At 41.1% G+C, this 25,277-nt stretch overlaps 2 protein-coding genes across 2 annotated transcripts; both read right to left on the bottom strand.

Moving 5' to 3' along the window:
- Positions 1 to 514: 514 nt before the first annotated feature.
- vsx2 (visual system homeobox 2) lies at positions 515 to 6,282 on the bottom strand. The gene is made up of 5 exons (XM_073484335.1): positions 5,856 to 6,282; positions 5,511 to 5,595; positions 4,905 to 5,028; positions 1,903 to 2,083; positions 515 to 897 (listed from the first exon to the last, which is right to left on the bottom strand). Exons 1-5 carry the CDS (start codon positions 6,280 to 6,282, stop codon positions 515 to 517), a joined length of 1,200 nt encoding a protein of 399 aa, XP_073340436.1.
- A 5,678-nt stretch (positions 6,283 to 11,960) lies between these two features.
- On the bottom strand, positions 11,961 to 24,765 carry lin52 (lin-52 DREAM MuvB core complex component). The gene is made up of 6 exons (XM_073483902.1): positions 24,732 to 24,765; positions 22,515 to 22,589; positions 22,381 to 22,418; positions 22,172 to 22,238; positions 21,919 to 22,002; positions 11,961 to 12,420 (listed from the first exon to the last, which is right to left on the bottom strand). Exons 1-6 carry the CDS (start codon positions 24,748 to 24,750, stop codon positions 12,365 to 12,367), a joined length of 339 nt encoding a protein of 112 aa, XP_073340003.1. The 5' UTR covers positions 24,751 to 24,765; the 3' UTR covers positions 11,961 to 12,364.
- Positions 24,766 to 25,277: the final 512 nt, after the last annotated feature.

Genomic DNA, 25,277 nt, shown 5'->3' with positions numbered 1-25,277 from the left:
CTTAGAGAGAGAGAGATTAACATATCAACTATACAGAGCGCGATACAACGATTACTTTCTTTCTCTTAAAAGAGTCCTGTCGGTGGGATGGTTCCTATTTCAAATGTCACCATTTAGTATGAGCAACATTAAAAATGAATGCCAAGAATGAAACGTAGACCTTCAGAATGCTCAGTGGTCATTTGTAGTCCTAACTAATGTGTTATAACTGTTATAATGGATAAACTTTTACTCATCTGGCTCTATATATAATTGCGGGATCTATATATACACCAATATTGACACTTTACTCCCACTTACATCTTCTCTACTGTGCATGTACAACTGTATGTTTGGAAGTAAATCAGAAAAAGTGCATTTGCATCCTCTCTGCAGAGTTTTCTTCTTAAAGAAGTCCAGATGCGGGCCAGTTTAGAGAAGTCAATGAGCTGGACAGAGAGTTTTAACATGCTGAAAGCAGCCAGGTGACTGCATTCACTCAGGAGAATAACAGTCCTCAGGAAGGTGATAGTCTCTATGGACTCTTCTCCTCCTCTGCCGGACTCAGGGGCTCCCCAGCCTTCTCCTCAGCTGCCTGTCTCTCCTGTTTGCCCTCCAGCAGTCTGTCTTGAGAAACCGTCCCCAGCACTTTGGCACTGTGCTCCTGTGCCTTGGCTCTGAGTGCAGCGATGCTGTTCTCCCTCAGTTCCTCTTTAGAAATGGCGGTGGACCTGCCTTCCGACCTCTTCTCCTCAGCCTCAGACTCCTCTGCCCTCTGAGAGCTCGGCTGCTGGGGCGCATCGCACTTTCCAGTCGGCGGGGGAACTGCTGTCTCCGCTGACTTTTTGTGCATCCCTGCAAAGAGTTGCGGGTATTCAGATTTAGAATAGCGTCTGTTGATTGGTAAGCCATCTTGGACTGAAAATAGCAAGCAAAAATAGTTCCGGTTTAGAAAATAATGTTTGAATGGGACGATGGCAATGTATGACCGGCGTTGAGGTTGGAAAAATGTCATGTAATGCAAAATATTCTGTATTTAAAGGTGCAATATGTTGTATTTATTTAAATTTTAGTTTAAAACAATCAAAAAATAAACTAAAAATGATCAAACGAATGTGAAGAAATAACAGTTTTGACGTTATGTCAAAAATGTATTGTGTTGCAGAGAGAGATATTGAAGTTAGCATGCTGACCAACTAGCTCCTAGCCACTTTGTACCTAAAGAGGAGATAGTCTCATAGTAAACAACACTAAAACTTCCCCGGTGCTCCGAGCTCCCAGTCCCAGGCAGAGTCAGCTAATGTGACCGCTAGCTGAATGGCTAACTGAGCTAACTAGCTAAAGGAAGCTACAGTTTGCAGCAGTTAGTGGTTAGTCCGTGCCATGGTTTGGGTTCTCTGTTGGGCATTTCGTGTTTTATTTTGTAGTGTATATCCTCATGTGACATGTTTATCTTTCCACTTCCTCTCTTTGTCCACCCTCCCGCCTTTATTTCTGCTTTTTGTTGCTTGTACTTGTATTTTTGTATTTTTGTACTTTGGACTATCAGCTTTCATTAAAGCTGGCGTTTAGCTTTCAACCTGCCTGCCTTGGTGTTCTGCATTTGGGTCCTGTTTTTGTAAAACATGACACTCTGGTGATATGCTGACCCCTATTTTCTTGCAGTATTAATTTGAACCAGTGGCCAGTTTTTACATATTGCACCTTTAAAGGGTCATACTTAGCATATGATAGCATCTACCATAGTTGTGCATAGAAGGCGTCTGTGCCTGCTTTCAGTCCATCACTACTGCGGTGAAACATTTCAGTGTTGTCACGATTAAGCATGAATAACTTGATGAGCAGCCACATTGTTACAATGTGATGAATACATGGAACAATGGTGCTGAACATTTGCAGAGACAGTCAGACATGAAGCCTCACCGAGCAGCCAGGGAGCGCAGGACTCCATGATGCCATCCTTGGCAGACTTGAGGATGGACTCCGGTAGGGGGATTGAATGCCTCACCATGGCTCCATACAGCCCGTACTCGGCCATCACGGTGCTCCGGCCCCAGCATTTCTCCCTCTTCCTCCACTTGGCTCTGCGGTTCTGAAACCATACCTGTGATAGGGGGACAAAGTAACACAAATATTTGGTACCTGAAACCTCACCTCCGAATAAGACACATGAGTCAGCATCTCCTATGCCTTTCAGAAGAGAGTGTTGCAGTTTTTGCCAGTGAGGAAAGTGAAGTTTGTCTGCATAATATTTGTTCTTTCGAGTGGAATATTGGTGCACATTCAATAAGATTGGTGGTTCTGACTAGATGATGTTCTCAGTCATTTGAGGTTGGCAGAGATGGAACTACATGGGATTCATGGTCCAAGTTTTACCTTGGCAGGGTGTCGATAACCAGTAAATTCTTGGATTTGTTTTTCTTTTAAGGGTTTGAAATAGTCCGACAGCAGTTTGTAATCTGTATTTTCTTCTGCACAAGATGCAACAATTGGTACCACTTACACTAAAGAGGGCACCCTAAAGAGGTTTTGTGCTTATTATTGAGTAATAAAACATTTACTTATGCTTTACAGATCAATTATAAGCTATCAATGAGACTTAAGTTTGAGTTGGCGGTTGTGAAAAATCCATGAGGCTGTTTATTATCCTTCCAATTTGGATTTTGGTCCATCTCCTCATTCTCCAGATGGTAATGTCCAGTTGGACCAATTTATATACTGCAGACTTGACAGATTGTGGGAGAAACTTTTTATAGATGACTTAATATCATTCATCACAATCGCAGATAATATGACACTGCACTATTAGAAAGGACTGACACCATCATAAGGGATTTTTCACAACCTGGCAACCCAAAACTTGTCAGAAACGGGTTATTAACCATTATTAGTGCCACTTCTTACAACACTATACCCTTAATTATAGATGAAAACTCAATTTCAGTTATTTCAAAGATGACCTCTTTGGGATTCTGACTCAAAACTAACTTAAGATAACAGCTGCTCCGTTTGGGATCCAGCCCATTGATTTCCCATAAGCTGCCGGCTACAGGTGTGAAGGATCTCTGCCTGCTGTCAGAGCTGATCTCCAGCTATACCTGCGCTGGCGTTATAGATGGCTTGACACATCAAGACGCTTGAGTCGGCCGCAGCCAAACAGCTGCTTGAGGCCCTGCAGGCTATCTGTCAGCTCAGGGAGAGCGACGGAGAGAGAGAGGGGCCAAATTGATTGTATGGCACAACACAGGACTGTTAAACACTCTACTTAGGGCAGCAGCTGTGAGGGCTCTGCGAGGAGAGGGGACAGATATTAAATTGAAAACGATCAAACCGTTTTTCGAGCCTCTTTCTGGTAATTCTGATGATAACCCTTAATTCATACAAGACACTATTTCTCTTTTTCTTTTTCTTTTTTTTTTATAAGAGAAATTGCTTCTCGGGCTCCTCAAAAGAAGCGAGTGCGGGAGCTGCGAGGAGGAGTGACCCTGGGGCACGCCGAGGCTGATTGAAAAATAAGTTAATTTCAGGCCCAATCGATGGCGGGCAGGCGGGCAAATATCACGGGAAATTAAACTACCGGGACTCGGGGGAGCGGCGCTATTGACCCGTGCTAATAAATTCAATGTAGTTATTTCATTTGAACTCCCTGCGCCTCTCCAGCAGCCCGGCCTCCCGAGCTCGTCTGATTTAACTAATTACACTCAATGAGAAAATTGGGTGTTAATTTTATTTAGGTATAGGAGCTAGACCCGCGGCTTATTTATTTATTTCCCTTTTATTATTTATCCGCGGCTGTGTCTGTTGCGAGCCGCGTAATGAGAATGAGATTAAAAGGCGCCCCCCCACCCCTCCCCGGGCAGATGGATGGTTCAGGTCACACCGCAATCTTCTTCCGCCTTGATAGCTTGATTAGGTCGTTAGCGGCTCCTTCTCCGAGAACAAATTGTTTCACATCCAACTGCAGCCCGATGAGAGATGATCTATCCTGGCGAGGCTGCTGGTGCTGTGTGGAGACAGGAGGAGGAGGAGGAGGAGGAGGAGGAGGAGGAGGGGGAGCAGCTCTGATCGATTCACAGAGGAGAGAGGGGCCAGTCTACCCCTCAAACATGAGAGGCCTTACAGGGGCTTATTAACACTGATGGGAACGTTAAAGGCGCATATTCAGAATTAACCATCAGATTCAGCCTACCTTATAATATGCATGTGATTTAATTAGCCTTTCAATTAAAGAAATATTTTAATTTTCTATTTTTATTAAAGAATATTCTGATGATGTGTGCCCTGCGATGTGTGTGCACAAGTGTCAGTCTCAAGAAATTCAGGAATCTTGAGTGTTTTAAATACAGTTGAATTAACGAAGTAAGACACTGCTATGAATTTATTATCTATATTTTTGTGCTAGTTCAGCCAGTTATTATTCATCGAGCGCTCAAAGAGAATAAAGATCAATTTATGCTTTAAATAAAAAGGTTTAAATAATTTTGAGTGTTTTTGCATAGCCAATAATACAATTAAAACACATCAGCATACCTCGTTCCCTTCAAATGTAGCATTTTCGTTTGGCAATTTGGCCAAAGTCGTACCTCACAGCATAAAATCTCGGTGTAAGTAAAAAGGTTTAAATAATTTTAAATAAAATAATATTTTTTGCTGTTTGTGCATAGCCAAAAAATTATATTAAAACACATCAGCATATATTATTTAATGCAAATGTAAAATTGGCACGCACAAAACGACCTTACAACATAAAATCTTGATGTATCTCCGAGTTGAGATATTCAAAATACACCATAAAGGATGATACACATGAAAAACAAAAGAATAACATCTGTGTGTAAGGAAAAATATCCAGGGCTCCATAACCCCAACAAGTCAAAACCTTCGATTGAATAAGGAATACAAAATAAAATAGAGTCTTGTATCACCTGTATCCTGTCTTCAGGCAGCTCTGTTTTCATGGCCAACATCTCTCGGGCATAAACATCCGGGTAGTGCGCTTCATTAAAGGCCTTTTCCAGCTCCTCCAGCTGATATGAAGTGAATATGGTCCTGTGGATATATAAATATATATATATATATTGTCAGTTTAAATATTTGGGCATGTTGATCAGAATATATTGTGCCCTGCAGAAATCATTCGTCAAGTAAAGTAAAGGTCAGTGGGACGGAAATAAAAATGTAAAAGGTAATAGCCAATTTAAAAAATATAGGTCTGTTATTATTCATGTGCAAAAAATGTTGCAAACCAAATCTGGACATGGCTAAAATTTCATGTTAGTATGACAGGGAATACAATTAATCTGTGGCCAATATGTTCATAACAGTAAAGAGAGTAGTTCATGACCCTATCTGTATCAATAAGGCTGCAATAAAAACACAAATACTATCAAACATTAATTGAAGAAATAGTCCCAGTAAATCATCACCCCTTATTTATTTTACAGGTAAAAAGCAGCCAATTCCTGCCATTTTTTTCATCTCTAAAAATAAACACGATCAGACTTTATTGTTAACCAGGAATCTGCACTCACCGGTGACGTCTTTTCTTGCGTTTCTTGCTCTGACTTACTGACGACTTTGAGATTTTTCGTTCATTTGAAGATAAATCCTCGGAATCTGGATTAAAAGCAGGAGGAAGGTGTTAAAAGAGGCGATGACATCTATGGTGAGAGCGTCTTTGTATCGGTAATTTTAATTTTTTCATTTAAAATCACACATTAAATAAATAAATAAATAAATAATAATAATAATAATAATAATAATAATACAGTGTAAAAAATAATAATAATTGTCAATACATGCACAGTCGCCCGGTTGAAAATACGACTCAGTATTTATTATAAGACTTATTATTATGTGGTGTGTGTGCTGATCACCTGAGCTGGCAGACTGGCTGGTGTCCAGCGGCCCCATGGACCTGCTGTGGGGCTGCAGGTGAACATCCTGTGCGTCCGACAGCACCGTCTCCAAAAACGCGGGCTGGCTGTAAAACGACGGAATCCCACCGGGGCCGATTAATCCCATCCCGACACCCATACCCACTCCGGCGGGGCCCAGCAGCGACCTGGCGGCGATCAGGTGCGCCCCGGCCGGCAGGGCGTCCAGCGGGCTCCTCGGGGCCGCGGACGGCTCCTTGTTGAGCCCCAGTATCTCCTGGATGCCGAAGCCGGTGCACCTGGGCGGCGGATGGGTCGCGCTGCTCTTCGGCTGGTGGCTGTTGTTACTCCCTCCATTCGCTCCCAGAGAGGTTTTCTCCGACAGATTTAAACTTTCCGACAGCACGGCGCCTTGTTTCCCCGTCATGATCTCTTGCGATGAAAGGCCTTTATTTTTGTTCTCACTGTGCAGTCTTGCAGGATGGTCCCCAGTGCATGATCCTCTGTATAACACACAAGAGTCCTTTAGAAAATGGTCCTTTTATCCAACAGGTCCATCCCAACAAGAGGCAGGAGCCAGCAGCCAATCAGCTGCAAGGATTCAGGATTCCTGTGGATCATGGATGCATTATACGCCCTCTCGGATACATATCTGCATTTTCCTCAGGACTGTATAGATGAACGCGGCAGGGATTTAGGCTAGAGACAGAAAGGGAGGAATTAAAAAGGCTTTCTTCAAGCAGCAGGCAGAAAAGAAAGGCTGAGGGTGGAAATGAAATGACTCAAAAAGAACCAGGAGTGCTACAATTTTTTCTTTTCTTTTCTTTTCTTCTCTATTTTTTTTTTTTTTTTTTTACAGAGACGTTAATTATGAACATTATAGGCAACAGACACCACTTTGTTTAAGCCATTATAAACTCACTACAAATATATGGTGGTGTTGTTTATAATTTTTTCTGTAGCAAGTCAGGCCTAATTAAATCGTCTGTACTTCACACCTCTCACTTACTCTTTGAAATGCTGCAGGTTTAGAAAATTACCTCAATCTCCTAGAATAAATCAGTAGGCTGTGTACACACACATACACGCACACACACACACGCACACACGCACGCACACACGCAGAGCCCCAGCTATGATCCACTGGCTCACACGGATGGATAATTGATCTCCAGATGCTATGGGAAACTCATCACACGCAAATCAAAGGCCCTCCCAAAACCGACAGCTGGACGGTAGACGGACGGAGTGAGTGTGCAGTGAGCTGCCTGCCTGCCTGCACCGTCCTGCACGCCGCTAATCCCACAGCAGCAGCAGCAGCAGCAGCAGCAGTGCAGGCTAGAGAGAGCAGATTAAATCACAGGGACAGGAAAATAATACAGAAAATTTTGCACAAGTGTAAAACATTTTATTATTATTTTTATCTCATGTATAACATCAATATTATTTACATATTAAGGGAATCTGCACTAATTAAAATTCATGGCTAATGGCTAATTAAGGTTTGTATTTAAATCATGGAGGCATAAAGTTTCAGTGAAATGATGGCACAAAACTGGGAAACATTTGCTGTCAGGACGTTGATGAAACATGCTGCTTTATTAAACATTTTAAATACAATTAGTGTAATTTTTGTATTGGAATTTACATTTTTAGTGCAGCCTCTGCATGCTTATATGCAGTACAGGCCTGCATTTAAAATATATTTGGGTCATGTGATTATTACAATAATCCTATTTATTCTAAGAATATTTGAGATGCAAGCAAAGTCCATCTTTACTTCTCGGCGTCTCAGTGTCAAGCTGATGCTGGGGATTAAAAGAGAGAATACTCTCAATAAAATAAAGCTAATTTTGACATATTCGTGCCAAAATTAAAACCCATAGAGTGATATGAATATTAGCTGTCTCCCTATTTGCTTGTAGTATAATTATAATTCGTTTGGAAATGATGTAGAACAAAATACAGATTGAAGTGCAGCTTTCACATTGACTTTTCAAACTTCCCGCAAACGCATCATGAAAGAAATGCTGCCAAAATAATGGAATAATGAAGTAAAATAAAATTTACAAAACACTCAGTTGCACAATATGACTTAAGCAGCCTGAAGCTATATGGATTGTGGCGGAAGCAGAAAATAGATCCGCCCGCAAAAGCCATATTTAAGAACATCAAAACAGTGTGAAATGAGCTGCTGATTAAGAGGGAGAAAAATATTGCTGCTGCAATTAGTGGCTGGCCAGTTGAAACTAATTAGGGCTTATTTAGTGGAAATTCTATTAATGAAGAAATCAATGTTATCAGGATATGCTAATGACACATCAGCCTGTTGGGATCGAGTCATTTATTAACGTGGAGGGGTGTAACTCAGGATGACCCGTCAATTACAGGCGACTCGCTGCTCCCTCTCACTCCATCATCACCGCAATCTATAGACGCGTGTGTTTTTTTGTTTGTTTGTTTGTTTGTTTGTTTGCCGATGGTGCAACACGTCTCCTCTCCGTGTGGCTTTTAATAATCCATCTCCTGTGGAAAATGGCCGCACGCTGATTTAACATGCAGAAGAGAGTGCCCGCCTAATAAGGCTCTAGATTAAGGGAAGATTTAGTTCAGTCACTCGTGTAGATTGGGTTTGCCCATCAAAGACCTGCAGGATCTGACGGCTGCAGATTAAAAAAAGCAAACAGCTGTTGGGAAATGTTTGTTTATCTGCCACCTCCTTCACCAACCCTCTGCTCCTGGCACTTTTAATGCAATAAATAAAAATAATAAAGAAATAAAATAAAATAAAAAAAAATTAAGGAACAAAGTGTCCTCAAACCTTTTACAAACCAGCAGTGATGAACGCACCCAGCGTGTGACCTTCAATGTCTGCAAGCAGGTCAGAAACTCATAAGCAGAAACCGCCCATTCTAATGAATATCAGATCCTGCTGATGTGACTGCGAAAGCTCGAGATGCGTTTGTGGTCATGAATAGGAAGACAACTTTTTTTTTTCGTTGCGCGAAGGTCACAGCAGAAACATACCCGAATGCATTAACAGATCCGGAATCATTCTCCATTTATCATCCCATATGAACTTTTATTCATGCAACACTGATGCGTTCAATGTCTCTCTCTCTCTCTCTCCCTCTTTGTTTATCAAAGTGGTGTAAAACTCTTCAGCAGCCTCTGGAAGTGCTGAATCAGGCGGCGCCCTCGGCGTTGAAGCAACTTGATGACAGCACACATGTAGAGCCGAGTCAGGGGGAAAAAACTGAAGCACAGCCGGAGCCTCTGCTTTCCCAAAGCAGTTGCAGGGCGTGATGTGATGCGATGCACCCCTTCCTCCACCCTCCTCCTCCTCCTCCTCTTCCTCCTCCCCAGCACAGAAAGAGTTTGCAAGCCCCGCAGCTTTCTCATGGCTCCTCCACAATGGCATGTTTGGTAGCTGCCCGTCGGCATTGCTTAATTAGGCGAGGAGTTGATTAATTTGCACTAATTGACAGCTAATTTAAGGACTCGGGGCACATCGGATTGACGTTTGTCGGGGCACAGAGGCTATGTGAGGTCAAGGCAACGCACTGCGGATGGGTGGATGGACGGAGGCGCATGGGATTTTCTCTCCGTGTGGATGAGCAGCTCCGCGGGGGGCCGCGCCGCTTCCTGAGGAGGCTGTTTGGCCGGAGGGAGGCCGCGGGTGACGGGCAGCCACCAGTGCGTGCAGCATATTGAGGATGTCAGCATCATTCATCAGTCAGCAGCAACAAGTGTCCACATGCAACCAGTTACAATAACATCAGGGAACTTGTTTAATGTGGACAACCTGCAGACTGTGCACCTATACTGAGCGCTTTAAAAGCAGAGGTGGTAGGCCTAACTGTAGACAATTATGTTTTATTACACTACATTTATTTGAAAGATATAGTTACTTTACAATTAACACATCACCTTATAAAATACTATATATTGTTATATATTTATCTACCCAACAATATGTAAAATAGTTCAAATTAGCTCTTCCTCACCCAACTAAAATGCTACTTATAGGCTATATGATTCAGTAATAAATGATAATAGCCTTTAATATATATTAGAACAACAATATAAGGGATTTACTTGTAGTGGAGCATTTTTACTTTACTTACACAAGGTTATAAATACTTCCTCCAACCCTGCTAGTACTGGTTTCACAACCCAAACAGCATTTGGGTTGCCAGGTTTGATGTTGTTTCTCCAATTTCTACTTGGTAATCAAGCAGTTATAAGTGTTTGCAATGCTTTGGTGTATTTTTTTTGTTTGTTGGTTTATGTGTTTGCTTGTGTGTTTGACGGGGACAGTGCACTATGAGCTAATTTACACCTGTAGTTCCTGAGCAGAGTAGTAACGTTTCTTTGAAGAAAATTAAAGGTTCATTTGATAGGTTTGAATAAATGTTCCTTTAATATTAAATAATAAATTTGTGTTGAGTTGAATTTGAATCGACTGTTCTGTAGTCTGGTGGTGCAGCAGCAGATACAGCAGGGTGAACAGACTATGGCTGGTGTGGGTGTTTTTTTTTAGTGTCCTTTGGGCTCTGTGCTCACTTGATTGATAACACTTGTGCTCAGTAGATAGGTACCGATGATGTTCTGGGATCTGGGTGCTTTAAAAAAATACAGTTACACTATACAACTGCAAGAACAGCAATAACAACAAGATTTCAAGACTTTAAAACACTCACTGTTTATGAAATTAAGTGTTTGCGTGATGGGTGCATGATTGGGCTGAGTCTAGCCATGATTTCATCTTAAATTTAAATTCAGTGAAGCTGCAGCACTCTCTTATATTATTTGCTACTGAGTTCCAAACCACTGAAGGTGTCTTCACTTCATAATAAGCCATCATGTCTGCAATTATACATGTTAATAAGTCATTATGACCTGATTGAGTTTTTTGTTTGCCGCAATCCATTAAATCTGCTGTTTGATAAATGGATGCTTGAGTACACAAGTTGGGCAACTCAAAAGTTTTCTGATTAATGTCTTATTATTGATCAGTACAAAACATTTCTTTATTAACCGTTAATAAAGCCACTTGTTTCAAATTATAATAAACAGGGTGTCTAATTATAAAATGGTAGGCTAATTGCCATGGTTTGGGAATATAAGTAGGCTGTATCTGAACTTAATTTTGCAACAATATACAGAAAACATTAGATTTAGTTCTAATGGTCCATATTTTACAGGATTTATAGGTTAATAATATGATTTGGGATAGTGGTGGTGGTCGTGGTTGGTGGGGTTAGGAGCCTGTTTGGATCAATATTGTACTTTTACATAGCTTATGTTGAAAAAATAAATAAATAAAAGAAATAATCTACAAACACTATTTGGAATGATTTGGACACAGCTAAAGTTTTTGTGTACTATCTGGCCCCCATCTCCCTGCTACCAGGCCATGCTGTGTTCAAAGACCCACAAACTCTGTCTGAATCTTGCAGAACTGTTTAAATAATTTTCTTAAGGGGTGAACCAGGGTCCCTGTGTGAGAGGCAGGGGGTGAAGCCACTGAGGCAATGGCGGCCTCTGTCCGTGTGAATCGGAAAGACGATTAGGGGCTTATTAGCGGCCTGGGGAGAAGTGTAACTTGTTGGGAGTGAGCGGCCAGAGCCCCAGCGACATCTCCAGCCGAGAACAGTCCGAGGCATTGTCCTACCTAATTATGGCGGATGGACTTCTTTTTGTTTCCCATTCGGCATGCCTGTCTGATTCTCTTTTTGCCCGGCCGCTAGCTCCGACAAGGCCGAAGTGTGCTAATTAGAAAAGAAATGGTCCTAGTAATTATGTCAACTCTCATTAACGGCGATGACAATGAGCAATATTATTTTTACGCAATGTTTTGTGTAGGGGACCCTGCTTCCAATGCTCATTAAATGGAAAACATGCCCTGGTAGCCGGGAAAGCACTCTCACGTCGGAGCTCCTTACATGTCCACAGCCGGAGAGGTGCTGCACTTTGTGGAATGAGAGGCATGAAGTTATTGCCCTGATTAAAAGTTGAACAGTCTCTCATAACTGTTGCATCACCAAAGTTAGCTGCAAACCTAATCATTCAAAGGTATTTTAAATAAAAGGCAATCATCTCTACGTTTAAAACTTTATTATACAACTTCACAAATTGCAAAACATGTATTTCTTGTTTAAAGTAGAAATAAGAATAAATAGGGAACATTTGATCAAACAAGTCTACAAGCTACAGAGAAAATTAATTGTGGAAGAAATAAATCAATTCCATAAATGTAAAGGCATCTATCTATAGGACAACAGGTGCACAAGGACATCAGTGTGTTTGTGTGTGTGTGAGTGAGTGAGTGAGTGTGTGTGAGCATTTTGCTCCAATTTACAGTTTGAGCACAACGTCTCTGAACTTTGTTGAAAAGGACTGAACATGTTTAACGCATAAATCAGATTCTTTGCGTACTCCCACATTTCCTATTGCTTGCACAAAATAACAAAACAAAACAAAACAAAATCAAAAAACAAAACATGTCACTTCTTGGGCCTCTCCAAGATGTTGAGAAACTTCCCTCTGGTCATTTCCCGGGCTGTAAAACAAGAAGACACAACATCACATATCTGAGGTTAGAAGGGCTGTTTTTAATTCATGGTCATGTTCATTGCTTTGCTTTATACCTTTCCAGCAATCTTTGACAAGTTTGTAAAATGAGAAAAAAAACCCTGCCAGGCTTGCCACAACGTTTGCCTGCAGAACTGTTGTTTAGAAATGCAAAGCATGTATTTAATATCTGCACTGTCACACAGGGAGGCAATTTATACGAACATCTGTTCATTCAGGACATGGAAAACAAGATAAAATGGAGACGTGGCTACCAAAGAGCCTTGTGATTTGCTTGATTGCTGTCTCAATGTAGTGAGGTACAAGTATTCAGACCTATGCGTGCATGAAAGTGTGTGTACGTGTGTGTGCAATTCACCACGAAGAGAGGGAATAGAGGCGGAATGTCTCTATTCACCCCACTTGTGATTACAGAATATGGCCATGTCTGAAATAAGTCACAAATGACCAGCAAAGTAAGAAAAAGGAAAGCACTTTTCAGGCAAAATAACAGTATTTACTAGAAGTTAATAACAGGGAAGAGGAAAAAATCATTCATGGTTTTTTTTTTTCACTTTGGGGCCAGTTGGTCAGAAATCTACCAGGTTGGTGAGGAAATCAGTTTTTACTTGCCCCTATATAAATCATCTAATGTATGAGTGGTCATCAAATAACAGCAAACACTAAAGTAAACTGTCATGTTTAATTTTTACTTTAGTAAATGAATCAGAACAAGGACACAGTGTGTCACAGATGCAAAGCAGCAAACATTCTTCTACATCAAAATGTTAACATTAATGTTTCCAGGGTAATTGAAACATTCGCTTGCACTTCAGCTCATAAACGTTTGCTTGCGCTTCAGTACATCAACATTTTTACCTTCCACCATTGTGAGTGCACAATTGGTACTGAGCATGTGCAACTCTCAACAGAGATCAGAACTCCTTTACTACGTCCATCATCAGCTCTAGAACAAACATTGTGTTGAATTCTCTTTTACTTCTTGCCCGACTGGGCAACTGAGTTGCTAGATTTACTTGTCTCATACTAATCCTTATTGATGAACCCTGAAATATGATTATAACAATTAACCCTTCAGGCCAGTGGTTTTCTAACCATGATTAATGGGATTGAAATAACATATTATGCTACAAGAAATTAAGGTGTATTTTCCAAATTGTTCCATAATAATTGCCATTTTCCTGGAAATTCTGGAGGATTTTTTTCCTGCAAGCTTAGGAAAAAAGTTCAAATGAAATGAAAATCTGTGACGGGAAAATTACTCAAAGGTTAACAGATACAGTACTGCACTTAAAGGTTTAAGAGGCAGTAATATGTAGGGAGATTTGCTTTGCTTTAAAAGGACACAAGCGTTAAAAAAAAAGAAAAAGTCTAAAAAATTGGGAACTACTACTTCAGGTAATACTCTGGATACAACTGTCCCTCGAGGTGTTTGGTTACTTTGTTTTTACTGGTAATTTGCCTCCTCAAGAAGCTGATGCTTGAGGTTGGAGGTTACACTGTAACACTGCACCTTTTGCATTTTAATAAAATACAACAATTTCCATACTGGCCATTGATCTTACAGACTATTGAGTCAGAGACCATATTAGAGCTTCAATAATTAGTTGATTAATCGATTAGTTAATAAAAAGAAAATAAGTTCAACTATTTTTAATTGATTAATCGTTTCAGTTATTTTTCAAGCAAGAATGTCAAACATCCTTTGCTGAACATGGTTCTAGCGTCTTAAATGTACAAATGTGCTGCTTTTCTTAGTCATTTATGATGCTAAATGAAGAGTCTTTAGGTTTTGTTCTGTTGATTGGACAAAAAAGCAATTTGAAGATGTGGGATCCAGTGAAGTACGTTTTTGTACAAGAGTGTAAACTCTGTGCGTTAGACAGTCCTACAACAGAACTGTCCCTGCTGAAGGCCCTTTGTGAAACTGGTCTTCACCGGGAGAGCAATCACTGCTGAGGCTTTTCTGTGAAAGACAAACCATTGTGTCACTATGGAGACTGTGGGGACTTTACTGCAGCAGCATCATAATGCCTGCAGAGGCGCCATGCAGGTACAGTAATTACTCTTTGTTAAAGATAAGAGGAGGATCAGGCTCGTCTCCACTGCAGTTTTTATGAGCTGCAAAGACCCCATTCACTTTACCATCACATCACACAAATATAAGACTACAGAGCAGCAGACTGACTTTATACGAGCATTTAGTAGAAAGTCATCCACCTTCATGATGCCTGCATGTGATCAGGATCTCGACTGGCTGCTGTGTCCCTGTGTGCCGGTGTAAAGGAGCCCCGCCTCCCCCTGCCCACGGCGGCTAATGAAAAATCCGGGCCAGTTAGTAATCTAGATGAGTTGCCCAGTGTGGAATGATAATGGTGCATCTGGGCGTGGGGGCCACGTCACCTTGAGGTGTCCCTCATTAGGTTAAAGATGATGCTAATTGGAATGGGATGGATTCATTTTGCACTTTGCTGTCTCTTTAAATCACCCTAAACAAAGTCATCAGGGGACCCCTGGATGTGCAGAGGGTGCTTTAGATTGAAATGAAGCCGTCAAAAAATTAGGCGAGGGAAAGCAATTACATTGGGATGACCCTAAAGGCGCAGGCACCCTGATGTCACTTTGTTATTAGGAGCAGTTACACTAGGATTGGTAAAGGGCAGCAGTTAATATTTTGGATTTTAAAGGTGTCATGCTTCTCTCTTGTTATCGCTTTCTCCATCTCTTGATGAGCCCAAACTGTAAAACAGATCAAGGATGGCTGTGCCACTCCTCCCGAGACCCCTCGCCCCACTGAGCGTCTCATTAATTACGGCTCAGTTCAGCCTCTCCCTGCTCAGACAGAAATATCATTGATATCATCACATTAAAGACCCCATTAATCATAAATCAGTGCCCAATTTATGATTCCTTTTTTATAAAACAGAATTATGGGGAAAAGTGCTTGGCAAGGTGAAGGTGGGCTTGGTGTGTTGGTTACGAGGCCAACCAAAACGCACATGAAGCATGTGACTTTAACATCCATTGAAGCAACTAAAACATCAGCTCTGTGTGGAGCCACTATATGACTGTAATGTTCCTCAGATAAATACAAGAAACAAACATTTATGTTTTCATTTGTTTAAGGTTCAGCTGGGCCCTCTCCTTCTGCTATGGTTTAATGGCACCAACTATTCATCTTTGCTTACTACATCTTACCCTGTCTTACCTGTTTAGGTGCACCTAAACTACAGGTTATGATCTCGTCTTTTAAATAAAAAATGTGAAAATCAGAACGGCACTCAGTAGAACGCATATCGTGCATCCCTAGAAATTTCTACATTTGGGTGGAAACTTGACGAGTGGGTTAGACCACGAAACTGAAGCAGCTAAATGGGATTCAGCCACAATTAGATGATCATTTATATCTGTGACATGTCAAAATGTCTTCAATAAAAAAGGCAAAACAGCAAGTAAAAATGTCCACAGAATTCTCGAGGGAATGTGTTGGAGAAAACATGATGATAAAGGGCCGACTTCAATGAAAAATTGTAACTTTGCTGCACTGCCATGTTACAGTGCATGTACAGTTTTCTTTTCTTTCTGATTATCATATTTATTAAGAAGTTATTTTTACAACATTTGATTGTATATTTTTGCAATAAGTACATAAACTGTTGGGGTTAGAAAGCCTCAAACGCCTACACACTTGCGCACACACACAGACACACACGCACACATGCTTTGTCATACAACAGGCGAGATCAATACTGATTAGGGGGACTTAGAGATTTGTTTAGTTGATTAGAAAGGTCAATTACTAATTTTGCACTAAGTTAATCAGCATCTTGTTACCACTGCCATCCATACTAAATGACACCTTATGGATTCTGTGGGCCATCTTCCTTGCCCTGTTGATTTGTTGCTATCTAATTATCATTTAGCCCGAACTGGTCGGAGATTCCATCACAGTCTACCAGTAAACACGGCCACATCATACTGGATAAAACAGTTTCACCCATGTTAAATGTTCTGCATGTTTGACTGCAATCCCTTTTTATTGAAGCAATCTGAATTCATTTTCATCCCTAAATAGATACAATATGTGCTGAGGGCTGAGGACATGTTAGCAGAGAGACCAGCATGAAGGCTCCTGTACCCCCCTAACTCTTCCATCAGCCCAGTAATCCTCTTGCTATAGATTTAGGCCTGATTACTGCTGCAGAGGTACACTGCAACAATAGAGATTAACCTATATACACAAACAGCTAAATATGCCCCAAGGCTATTTAAGATGATGCCCTTTTTCCAAGATTATACAGCAAGAGCGAAAACCAGACTGCAACCCACACATTTCTGCAATTTGTCCGTCCTGAACTTGCAAATCATTTTCATTTGGAAAAAACCCAGGTGGCTCAAATGTAAATGCAGAGGAAACGCGGCGGTGTAACATCTCACTTTTCCCTCGTTTACGGTGAGTGATCTGGGTGTCATTGTCACAGCCCACTCCCAGCCCCCCTCACCACTCCCCTGTGTATAAAATGAGAGTAATCATCACTTCGCCCTCCCCCTCCGCAACCCCCTGCCTCCGCCTGCCCCTCTCGATGGCACGCTCCCGGTGAGCCGCTGGACCCCTGTTAGCTCCGAAGACAGATGACCACCTGGGTTAACTGGAGTCCTGGACCCATGCCCTGACTGCCCCAATTCGCTTTCATTAAGAGTTAAGAGGACTTATCTGACCCTCACTGCCCATCTCGGAGCGCTGCTCAGCTATTACGGCCTGTAAGCTTTATTTAATGGATTTAACATCCTCTTTCACCGCCCTCCTCCCCGGGGACGAGGGAGACACAGAGGAGATGAAACACACAAACACACAAGCAAAGAAACACTTGGCGGCACACAGCCCACACCCCCTCCTCAGTCTTGCAACACATACACATGACGCTCATGTTTGTGTTCAAAATTCAATTACCCACTTATTGATACTTCACAGGGATATTTAAGATGCAGACACGAGCTGTGATTTCCCAGGGGAGCCACTGGTTCCTCTTTATGTCCCAACCGAGAGGGCCCACCCCTCCTCTCCTCATCCAATGTATTTTCGCCTGGCTGACACACACACACGCATTCACACACCAAAACAAACACATCTGCACCTCCCAACCCCTGCCCCAGCCTATGCCTGTTCAAGAGGTGTCCTTATTAATAGGCAATCAGTCAAAAATCATTCATTAAAAAGCCTAAAAGGTTTTACACCCGCACTATGATTAGCTGGGAAAGAAAATCCAATGAATTCCTAATGCCTTTATGGAAATGAGGTGTCATTTCCGATCTGCTCAGGGAGGCGGCAGGCAGGCAGAACTGAGGAGCGGTGTGTGTGTGTGAGTGTGCGTGTGTGTGTTAAGCTCTGTCTGCCTCTGCTTTCACACATCTCCGACACTGATCCTGCTCAAGATATGGACAGGCTCCATCAGATACAGCTGCAACCTGCTACATAGAGGAAGGAGACACTCATCCTCCTGTTGCAAAATGTGAGCAGAGCGATGGACCATCACTATAGCGGCACGACTATTATGAAATGGCACGGCCCATAATTAAAAAGATGGGAGCCAATTTGAGAGAACGAACCACACAAGGCCCAAGGTTACTGAATATTAAGATGATAAAAACGAACCATCTCAGATCCTTGTTTCACCTTCAAAGACACGCACCACGACACTGCCATTCATCGCAACTCAGACAGGAGGAGAGGTGAAAAGACGAGCACAGAGGAGGAGTGGAGGTGAGGAGGAGGAGGAGGAAGGGTAGTCGTGCTGGGGAGGCATCCCCTGTTCCTCATTCAGCGGCTGTCAGCTCAGGCACTTCATAACCGCCCGCCCCGCGGTCAGCCCGCCTGATGGATTGATGGAGGCACATTAGCACCAGTGGGGCCCAGTGAATGCAATCATATTCAGTAGCGGCGTGCTTCTAATAGGTCGGAGATTGATCCTAAGGGTGAGGAGGAGGAGGAGGAGGTGGTGACTGCGGAGGCCCATTAGGAGCTGTCAGGGCAGGGCGACCTTCAGTCTCACCTTCACATAGGGAGACGCAACAGGGGTCAGGCCTGGGTCTAAGCCGCGTGGCATCACGGTGGACGACAGGTGCTACATGAGAGACAACAGGTGGTCCTAGACCCAGAATACACTGAGTGTTACACTTTTTACCTAAATATCAAAGTTTTTGATCATTGTAACATGGTGTTTCTAAGGTATATAGGGTAGTGACACATTTTTTTCTGATGTGTTTTTTTTGTCTGTACACTATTTCAGTGGGAAAACTGTTGCTGAGTGGCAGTTTTCTCATTGTTATAAGCTTCTGTTTTAAGTCTCTCAAAAACACACTTCACTTTAACTCTTGACACATATGTTTCTACAATTTCCACCTAAATGGTAGACTTCAGACTTTACCACCCTGAAAAACATAGGACCTATCTGTAACCACCCTGTACATCCTCTCCCTACCCACTTCCACTTTGTCTCAATGTCCACATGAAGGGTCCGCCACATTACGTGACCAATAGCGGGAAGTGGAAAATAGGTGAATCCCTCCAGTCTTCTGTACACTGATACTGTCTACTGACCACGTACAATGACGCTCTATACAATTAAATTCCATGCAATGCAATGCAATTACAGACATTAACAAGATCAAATATACCCTTGTCTAGTCTAGAAAACAGTAAATGTGTTATTTTGATTCCAACACGCTGTAGTTTTACAGAGACTTTTGCAAAAACCAAGCAGTTTATAAACATAAGAGTGAAAAATGAGAAGCTGTTTACAAAAAAGAAATCGCGCTTCCGAACGATACTGATACAAAACTATGGTTATGAAAAGGTACAACAGTTCCTATTTCTACCGGAGAGAGAGAAGTTCGTCCTGAAGCTTTCGCTGCCCTACACCTTAATGTAAGGTGCTTCATTCAGCTGTGGTGTGATTACAGAGTACACTCCATGACAGGACGAGAGTGAGAGTGAGGAAGGTCTGGTTTGAGAAGGGCTCACCATCACACTATTAGAGTTAAGGCATTACTATAAGCACAGAAGTTAACTTGTCAGCCATTCTTTTGGAATTTTCTTTGGTTTCAGTTCACTTTCTGTTAGAGAAAATCTAATTTAACAAGCAGGAACACCTTCTAATTAACAGCACGTCCTGGATGTATAAGTGTTAAATGGTATTCAGTAGCCTTGAGCTCACAAGTGTGATAGAGCACTGTCACCAGCTCAAGCAGTTTGGTGCTCAGTAGCTGAGGCCCTTCAGTGCATCCCAAAGGAACACTCAGCTTTCAATTACCTCCAATAACAGCACTTATCAGAATCCTCAGCTTTCCCCAGAGACTCGGGGGCTTGATGCCCGCGCTCAGTGGCCCACGACAGGGGCATTCATCATGGGGTGGAGTAACAGCTGGGGCCTGAGGAAGAGGCACGCGTCAAACCCCTCTGGGACGAGACAGGGCCAGCCATTATTGGGGGTGCTGGTGGGAGGAGGGTGGGGTGTTACGGGTGTGTTACATCCCCCCTTCATATCCATGTAAATACATATGTACAAACATGGTGGTATGTGCACAATTTGCAAGAAAAAGCAGAAGCCAACACTAGTGCTGCTGAGGTGTATTCCAGGCATGGGATAATGGTGTTCCTGTAATAATGTTTGGTCCCCTCTCTCACTGCAGCAGGGTGGGTGAATTTTCCCTCCTTGATTGTGCTCTGCCCATTAACCAGCTTCCTCTTTAATGGTCCACATGTTGAAGGGGGAGGGGCAGTAAATCCTGTCCCCCTGCCCTCGCTCTGCCATGCCTCTGCGGAGTGTCGTTTACGGGTACTGAAGAGTGCACAAACATGATGAAAAAGTAGCTGAGATTTACAAGGCCTCCCCTGACAGCCAGGAAAAGGAGAAAATTAAACCAGAGAGCATTAAACAGGCACCCATTACAGGGCTGCTCCGACACCAATAATAACCATCATTGTGTCCCGTCATCCCGAGGTACATGACATGATTGCAAAGCCTGCAGGCCTGCACCTGTGACAGTTAACATCTTTATACCCGCCACATAACATGCTTCTCCAGGCTTAAGGAAGTCAGGAAGATTAAACACTTTCTCACTTCTCAACTAAATTAATCTGCGACTTGTGGTCTATGCAAATAAAACACACGCAACTCAATCTATAGCCTTTTAATATGTAGTTAGTCTTATCCAGTCTTACATAGTTCCTGTGCTATGTAGAGTTGTAACCATTAGTCGAACGATGGATTTGCTGCTTTTCTTTGTCATTTTTAATGGTGCATGAAGACTTTTTGGGTTTTGGACTGTTGGTTGGACAAAAAGCAGCAATTTGAAGAGGGCACATGGAACAAATCGATTAATCATGACAATAATCTGCAGATGAATCATTATGAAAATAATCATTAATTGCAGCCCTAGTGGCATGTCTAATCGGATATTTGTGCATTTTACCATTGCAGCAAATCTTGAACATTTCAATCACTCCTACCTAAAATCTGATAATGTCTTCAGATACTTAAAAAGTTTTCATCAAAGCTTTTTCCAAATTACGTTTGGTATAATTTGATTCATAATTACAGGTTGTCTTTATGGAGCTTTACAAAGCAGCGCGTTCATCACAAGCAGGCCGCAGTGCAACATTTTAACTCACTGTCTACATAAGATCACGTTGCCTGCGCTATCTATAGGCATGTTGGTTGAATTTAACCGACTTGGGGAAAATGTATATTTATTTATATATTCTATCCCAGTAAGAGGAGGGCTGTACCACAATTCTTCATGGGTTATGTGCTTTTGCCACGGGAAAAATAAATACCCCTTTTTCTCTTTGGAAAATATGAGCACTTAGCTACATCTCTCTAATCCACACTCCATAAGGATTATGACAATGGAGGCAGCGGGGAATGGATTAAAAACTAGATTTTGCATCCATCAAATGCTTGAGCACTTGTTGTATGGGCTCTTGTGGGTCTGCCCTTGTTTCTTCAGTTTTGTTGTTTCTTCTTGTGTTTCCAATTTTAACAAGATTGACCTAAATCTACCATTTGACCTGAATTAAGACCTCAAAGTCACCTTTTCCTGCTCTTTGAGTAGAGGAGAGTTTGTTATAAATCAATTTAAACATTATTCATCCTATCTTTGGAAAAAAAAGAGCTCCTGTGCAGTTGGCCTGTTTAGGTTTTGATTGTGAAAATGCACAAAGAAGCTGTGAAATCCACTGGTATGATACAGAAAGGCTATGAGCACCATCTAGTGGTAACATGTGACTAACTATACGGCTCAAATAATTTGTTTTGCAGCTGTAATCTCTGTATTTGCATACTTGTCCGTTAGATTTTTCATTGTGTTTTATTGCAAAAACATTTAAATTTGCATCAACACCTTTAACATTTTCAAATACTGTCTGTAGTGTAATTTGTATAGTTTGTGTTGTTCATGTACTCACACTCCTCTAATCCCAGCTGGTAAGCGAGGTTCTGAAGTCCTTTGACCTTCTCCATCAGGTTGGCTGTGGTCAGACTACCCAACTCTACACAAAGCATAACAGCACCCATAATCAGAGCTCTTAGCTACATGTAACTAGTTTCAACAGAACATTATCCCATTTGACAGGATTATATGTTAAGACTATTTCTGTTCCAAATATTCCATCTTAACACCAACTGTTGCAGGTACACGGACAATGTTGGAACACTTACCTTTCAACATCTCGATGTCCTCACTCTCTAGTTCAGCCATCCACTTGGGGGGCGAATTAGTGATGGGCTGTGATGTTAACACACAACAAAGTTGTCTCAGTACACAACTCGTTACAGATTTATAGATCAGGCCTATATATTACAGTACATCAAGCCTATTTAATTATCTAGTTTGTAAATCAAAGCGAGCCACAGTGAATCTAACTCACATTTTTACAAGACGCAGCAAATTCTGCAACTCCAGGCACTGAATGAGAGATTACAGGATAATCAGGATTATAATTACATAAAACACAATTCATTAGGGAGTAAACACACAAGGGCAGGGAGGATGTAAACTTACACTGCTCTGGCCACAGGTCTGGCGATGCTCTGTCCAACTTCTCAAAACTCAGCAAAGACGATTCAAAATCGTCACCTATCACAATAACACAGAAAGTACTTTGGTTTTGTAACATTTTCTAAGGAAAAGGCATAAACTGCATATTTGTGTGCGTACATTTTTTGCTGATGTACCTCAGAGCAAGAAAAGCAGATGAATTCTGGTGAAAATGTCAAAATGTCACTATAGCTTAAATATATTTTAAAACAACAAACCCTGTAGTGCCAATTTAAACACTTTGTTTTCAAGTCATTTCAATGTTTTTTACTCTATATTTTATTTCCTCATCTAAAGTTTAGCATGCTCCTTATCTCTCCTGAGACTGATGTGGTTCACATCTATTACAAAAACATGATCTAACTTTTTAGTTTCGCAAACAAACATTAAGCAGATAAGTTCCAGTAGAATTACGTAGTTACACATCACTACAGTCATTTAACAAAAGAGAATATAGAGCAGCAGCCTTTTATGAAGAAAATGTTCAGGGGCTGTTAATTTACAAGTTATTATACCATATATCAACATAACATATAATGTTTGTGTGTTTGATCAGACATGAATATTGCAAATTTCATACAACATCAAATTTTGGACATGCTTCATTACTCCATGTGTAAGTTATGTCATATACTTTGTGTTTGTTAGAGCTATTCTCGTGTTGATTGAAAATAATGTCACAATTTGCTGATTTATTAGGTTGACATAGATCTTTTCTTTTGACATATGAATTATCCCCCAAAATACCCAAATTTTCTGCAGCAAACATGCGTGTAGAGTAGGGCATTGGTAAAGCCTTTGACCTCACATTAGATTGAGAAATATTTTGTTATTTTGTTTAAAGTGAGAATAAATCAGCCAAATGACGGCAATAGAATCTGCGACGGCAGTGTTATGAATTTGACTGTTAAATGTGTGCGTCAAGCCCTGTTAAGATACAGTTTGTTTAAAGACCAAACCACAACAGTGTTATATACACAAAAATTACCCAAAGTATATGGCATATGTTTGGAGTTATATGATCACAAACATGACTGATACATTGTAAAATCTGTCATATGGTAGTACAAGTTAAAGTGTTTGTATTTAGATGAATACTTCAGTATTCATTAGAGTTGGTAAAAGTATTAAAGGTAACACAACTTATTTTCGAGAATGATAACAATGTAGATATAATATTATTGGATTACAAGAGTTACTGATGCATTTATATGCTCATGACTCTAATGTTGCAGCTGGTAAAAGTGAATTTTAATCACTTATAATATACAGTTTATCTGCAGGGTAGTAAATGTACATTGTAAATTACATTTCATTACATTATGATTTTTTTTTCTTTTTTAAAAATATGTTTTCATTTTATTTTACAGACTGGACTTAAGTCACATACACCCATACATTAATTACACATTTATTTGTTGATTATATGTTGTAAAATTAATCAGAATCTGCAAAGTAAGTAGTAATCTAAGTTTAAAATAAATGAAGTGGAGTAAAAAGTTCACTATTTCACAGGAGTACAGGTATAAAGTAGCAGAAAATGGAAATACTCAAGTAAAGTGCTAGTACCTCAAAATTGTACTTAAGGGAAATGTACACCTGTTCTTGATGTGTGTATGTTTTATTTCATTTTTCATGTGATTCGGTTGTTAGAAAACTGCAGCTTAACAAGGGCATGACTCATGGCATAACTATAGTGTGCAGTCACGTTAATACCAATAACATTACGTAGGAAGTAAAGGTGAAAGACTGCAGCCAGTAACGTAAAACCTATTACTAGTCCCAATGTTGTGAAACAAAACACTGTAACTGTTACCCATGATATAAATACAGGTGATTCGGCCTGTTTAAAGCACAGTAGCGAGCTTCGGGGGTATCTATGTTTGTAGCTAGCAGCACCCACAGTTTCATCTCTGTGGGTCAAACTGTAAAAAGCTTCGGTGTTTCTGTCTCCTGTGTTTCTCTGTACACTGGTCAGACACAACACTGGGGCTAGTGAAGGCTGTAGCCAGCGGGGGGAAAACATCCCCAAACAGCACAAATACAGCTCTAACATGTGTTTTCTGTCGCCTCTGGATGTTCGTGTAATACAACAAAGGAGTCGCTAACGACTTAAAGTCCTTAATAACTGCAAATTTACAATTTATACACCGCATAGCAGGGTAAGGAATTAGAATTTACCTCCATTTGGAGACGCCATCTTCAGAATAAACACGTGACGGACGACAGCCAATCACAGCAGCCGTCCTCGAAGTTGACGCGTCGCGGCGTAGTTCACAAACACGCCACCAGGCGGCCAATAGTTTAATGTCAAGGTGAGGCCAGAGGCAGGTATGAACATATATTTTGTACATTTACATTCACAGCATAACCCCTTCCTTTAGCTGCATGAATATCCTAATGTGGCTGCATGTCAAGTCATCTATTATTATCTCATTTCAATGTTTTTAGCCATTGAATCACTTATGTTATTATTTTCTGTTGCAAATGCATATATTCCCTGTTCATAAATAATGTAATACAGTCTGAGACAGACATTTGCACTTGATGGCGGCTTTATTCATAGTGACTTAAAATTGTTAGCATTCTTTTTTTTTGCCTTTGCCCTTCCAGCTGTGAATAACCAACAATGAAAAATCCTCATTGGGTGTAAAGTTTCATAGTATTAATTTAATCTACATTACCACACTCACACTGAAAGATCAGCCCCAAATCAATTAAAGATCA

This window comes from Pagrus major, chromosome 16 (genome assembly GCF_040436345.1).
Source record: "Pagrus major chromosome 16, Pma_NU_1.0".
NCBI classification, from domain to species: domain Eukaryota; kingdom Metazoa; phylum Chordata; class Actinopteri; order Spariformes; family Sparidae; genus Pagrus; species Pagrus major.
The sequence above is the reverse complement of the archived record's forward strand: the minus strand, read 5'-3'. Positions and strand labels throughout refer to the sequence as shown.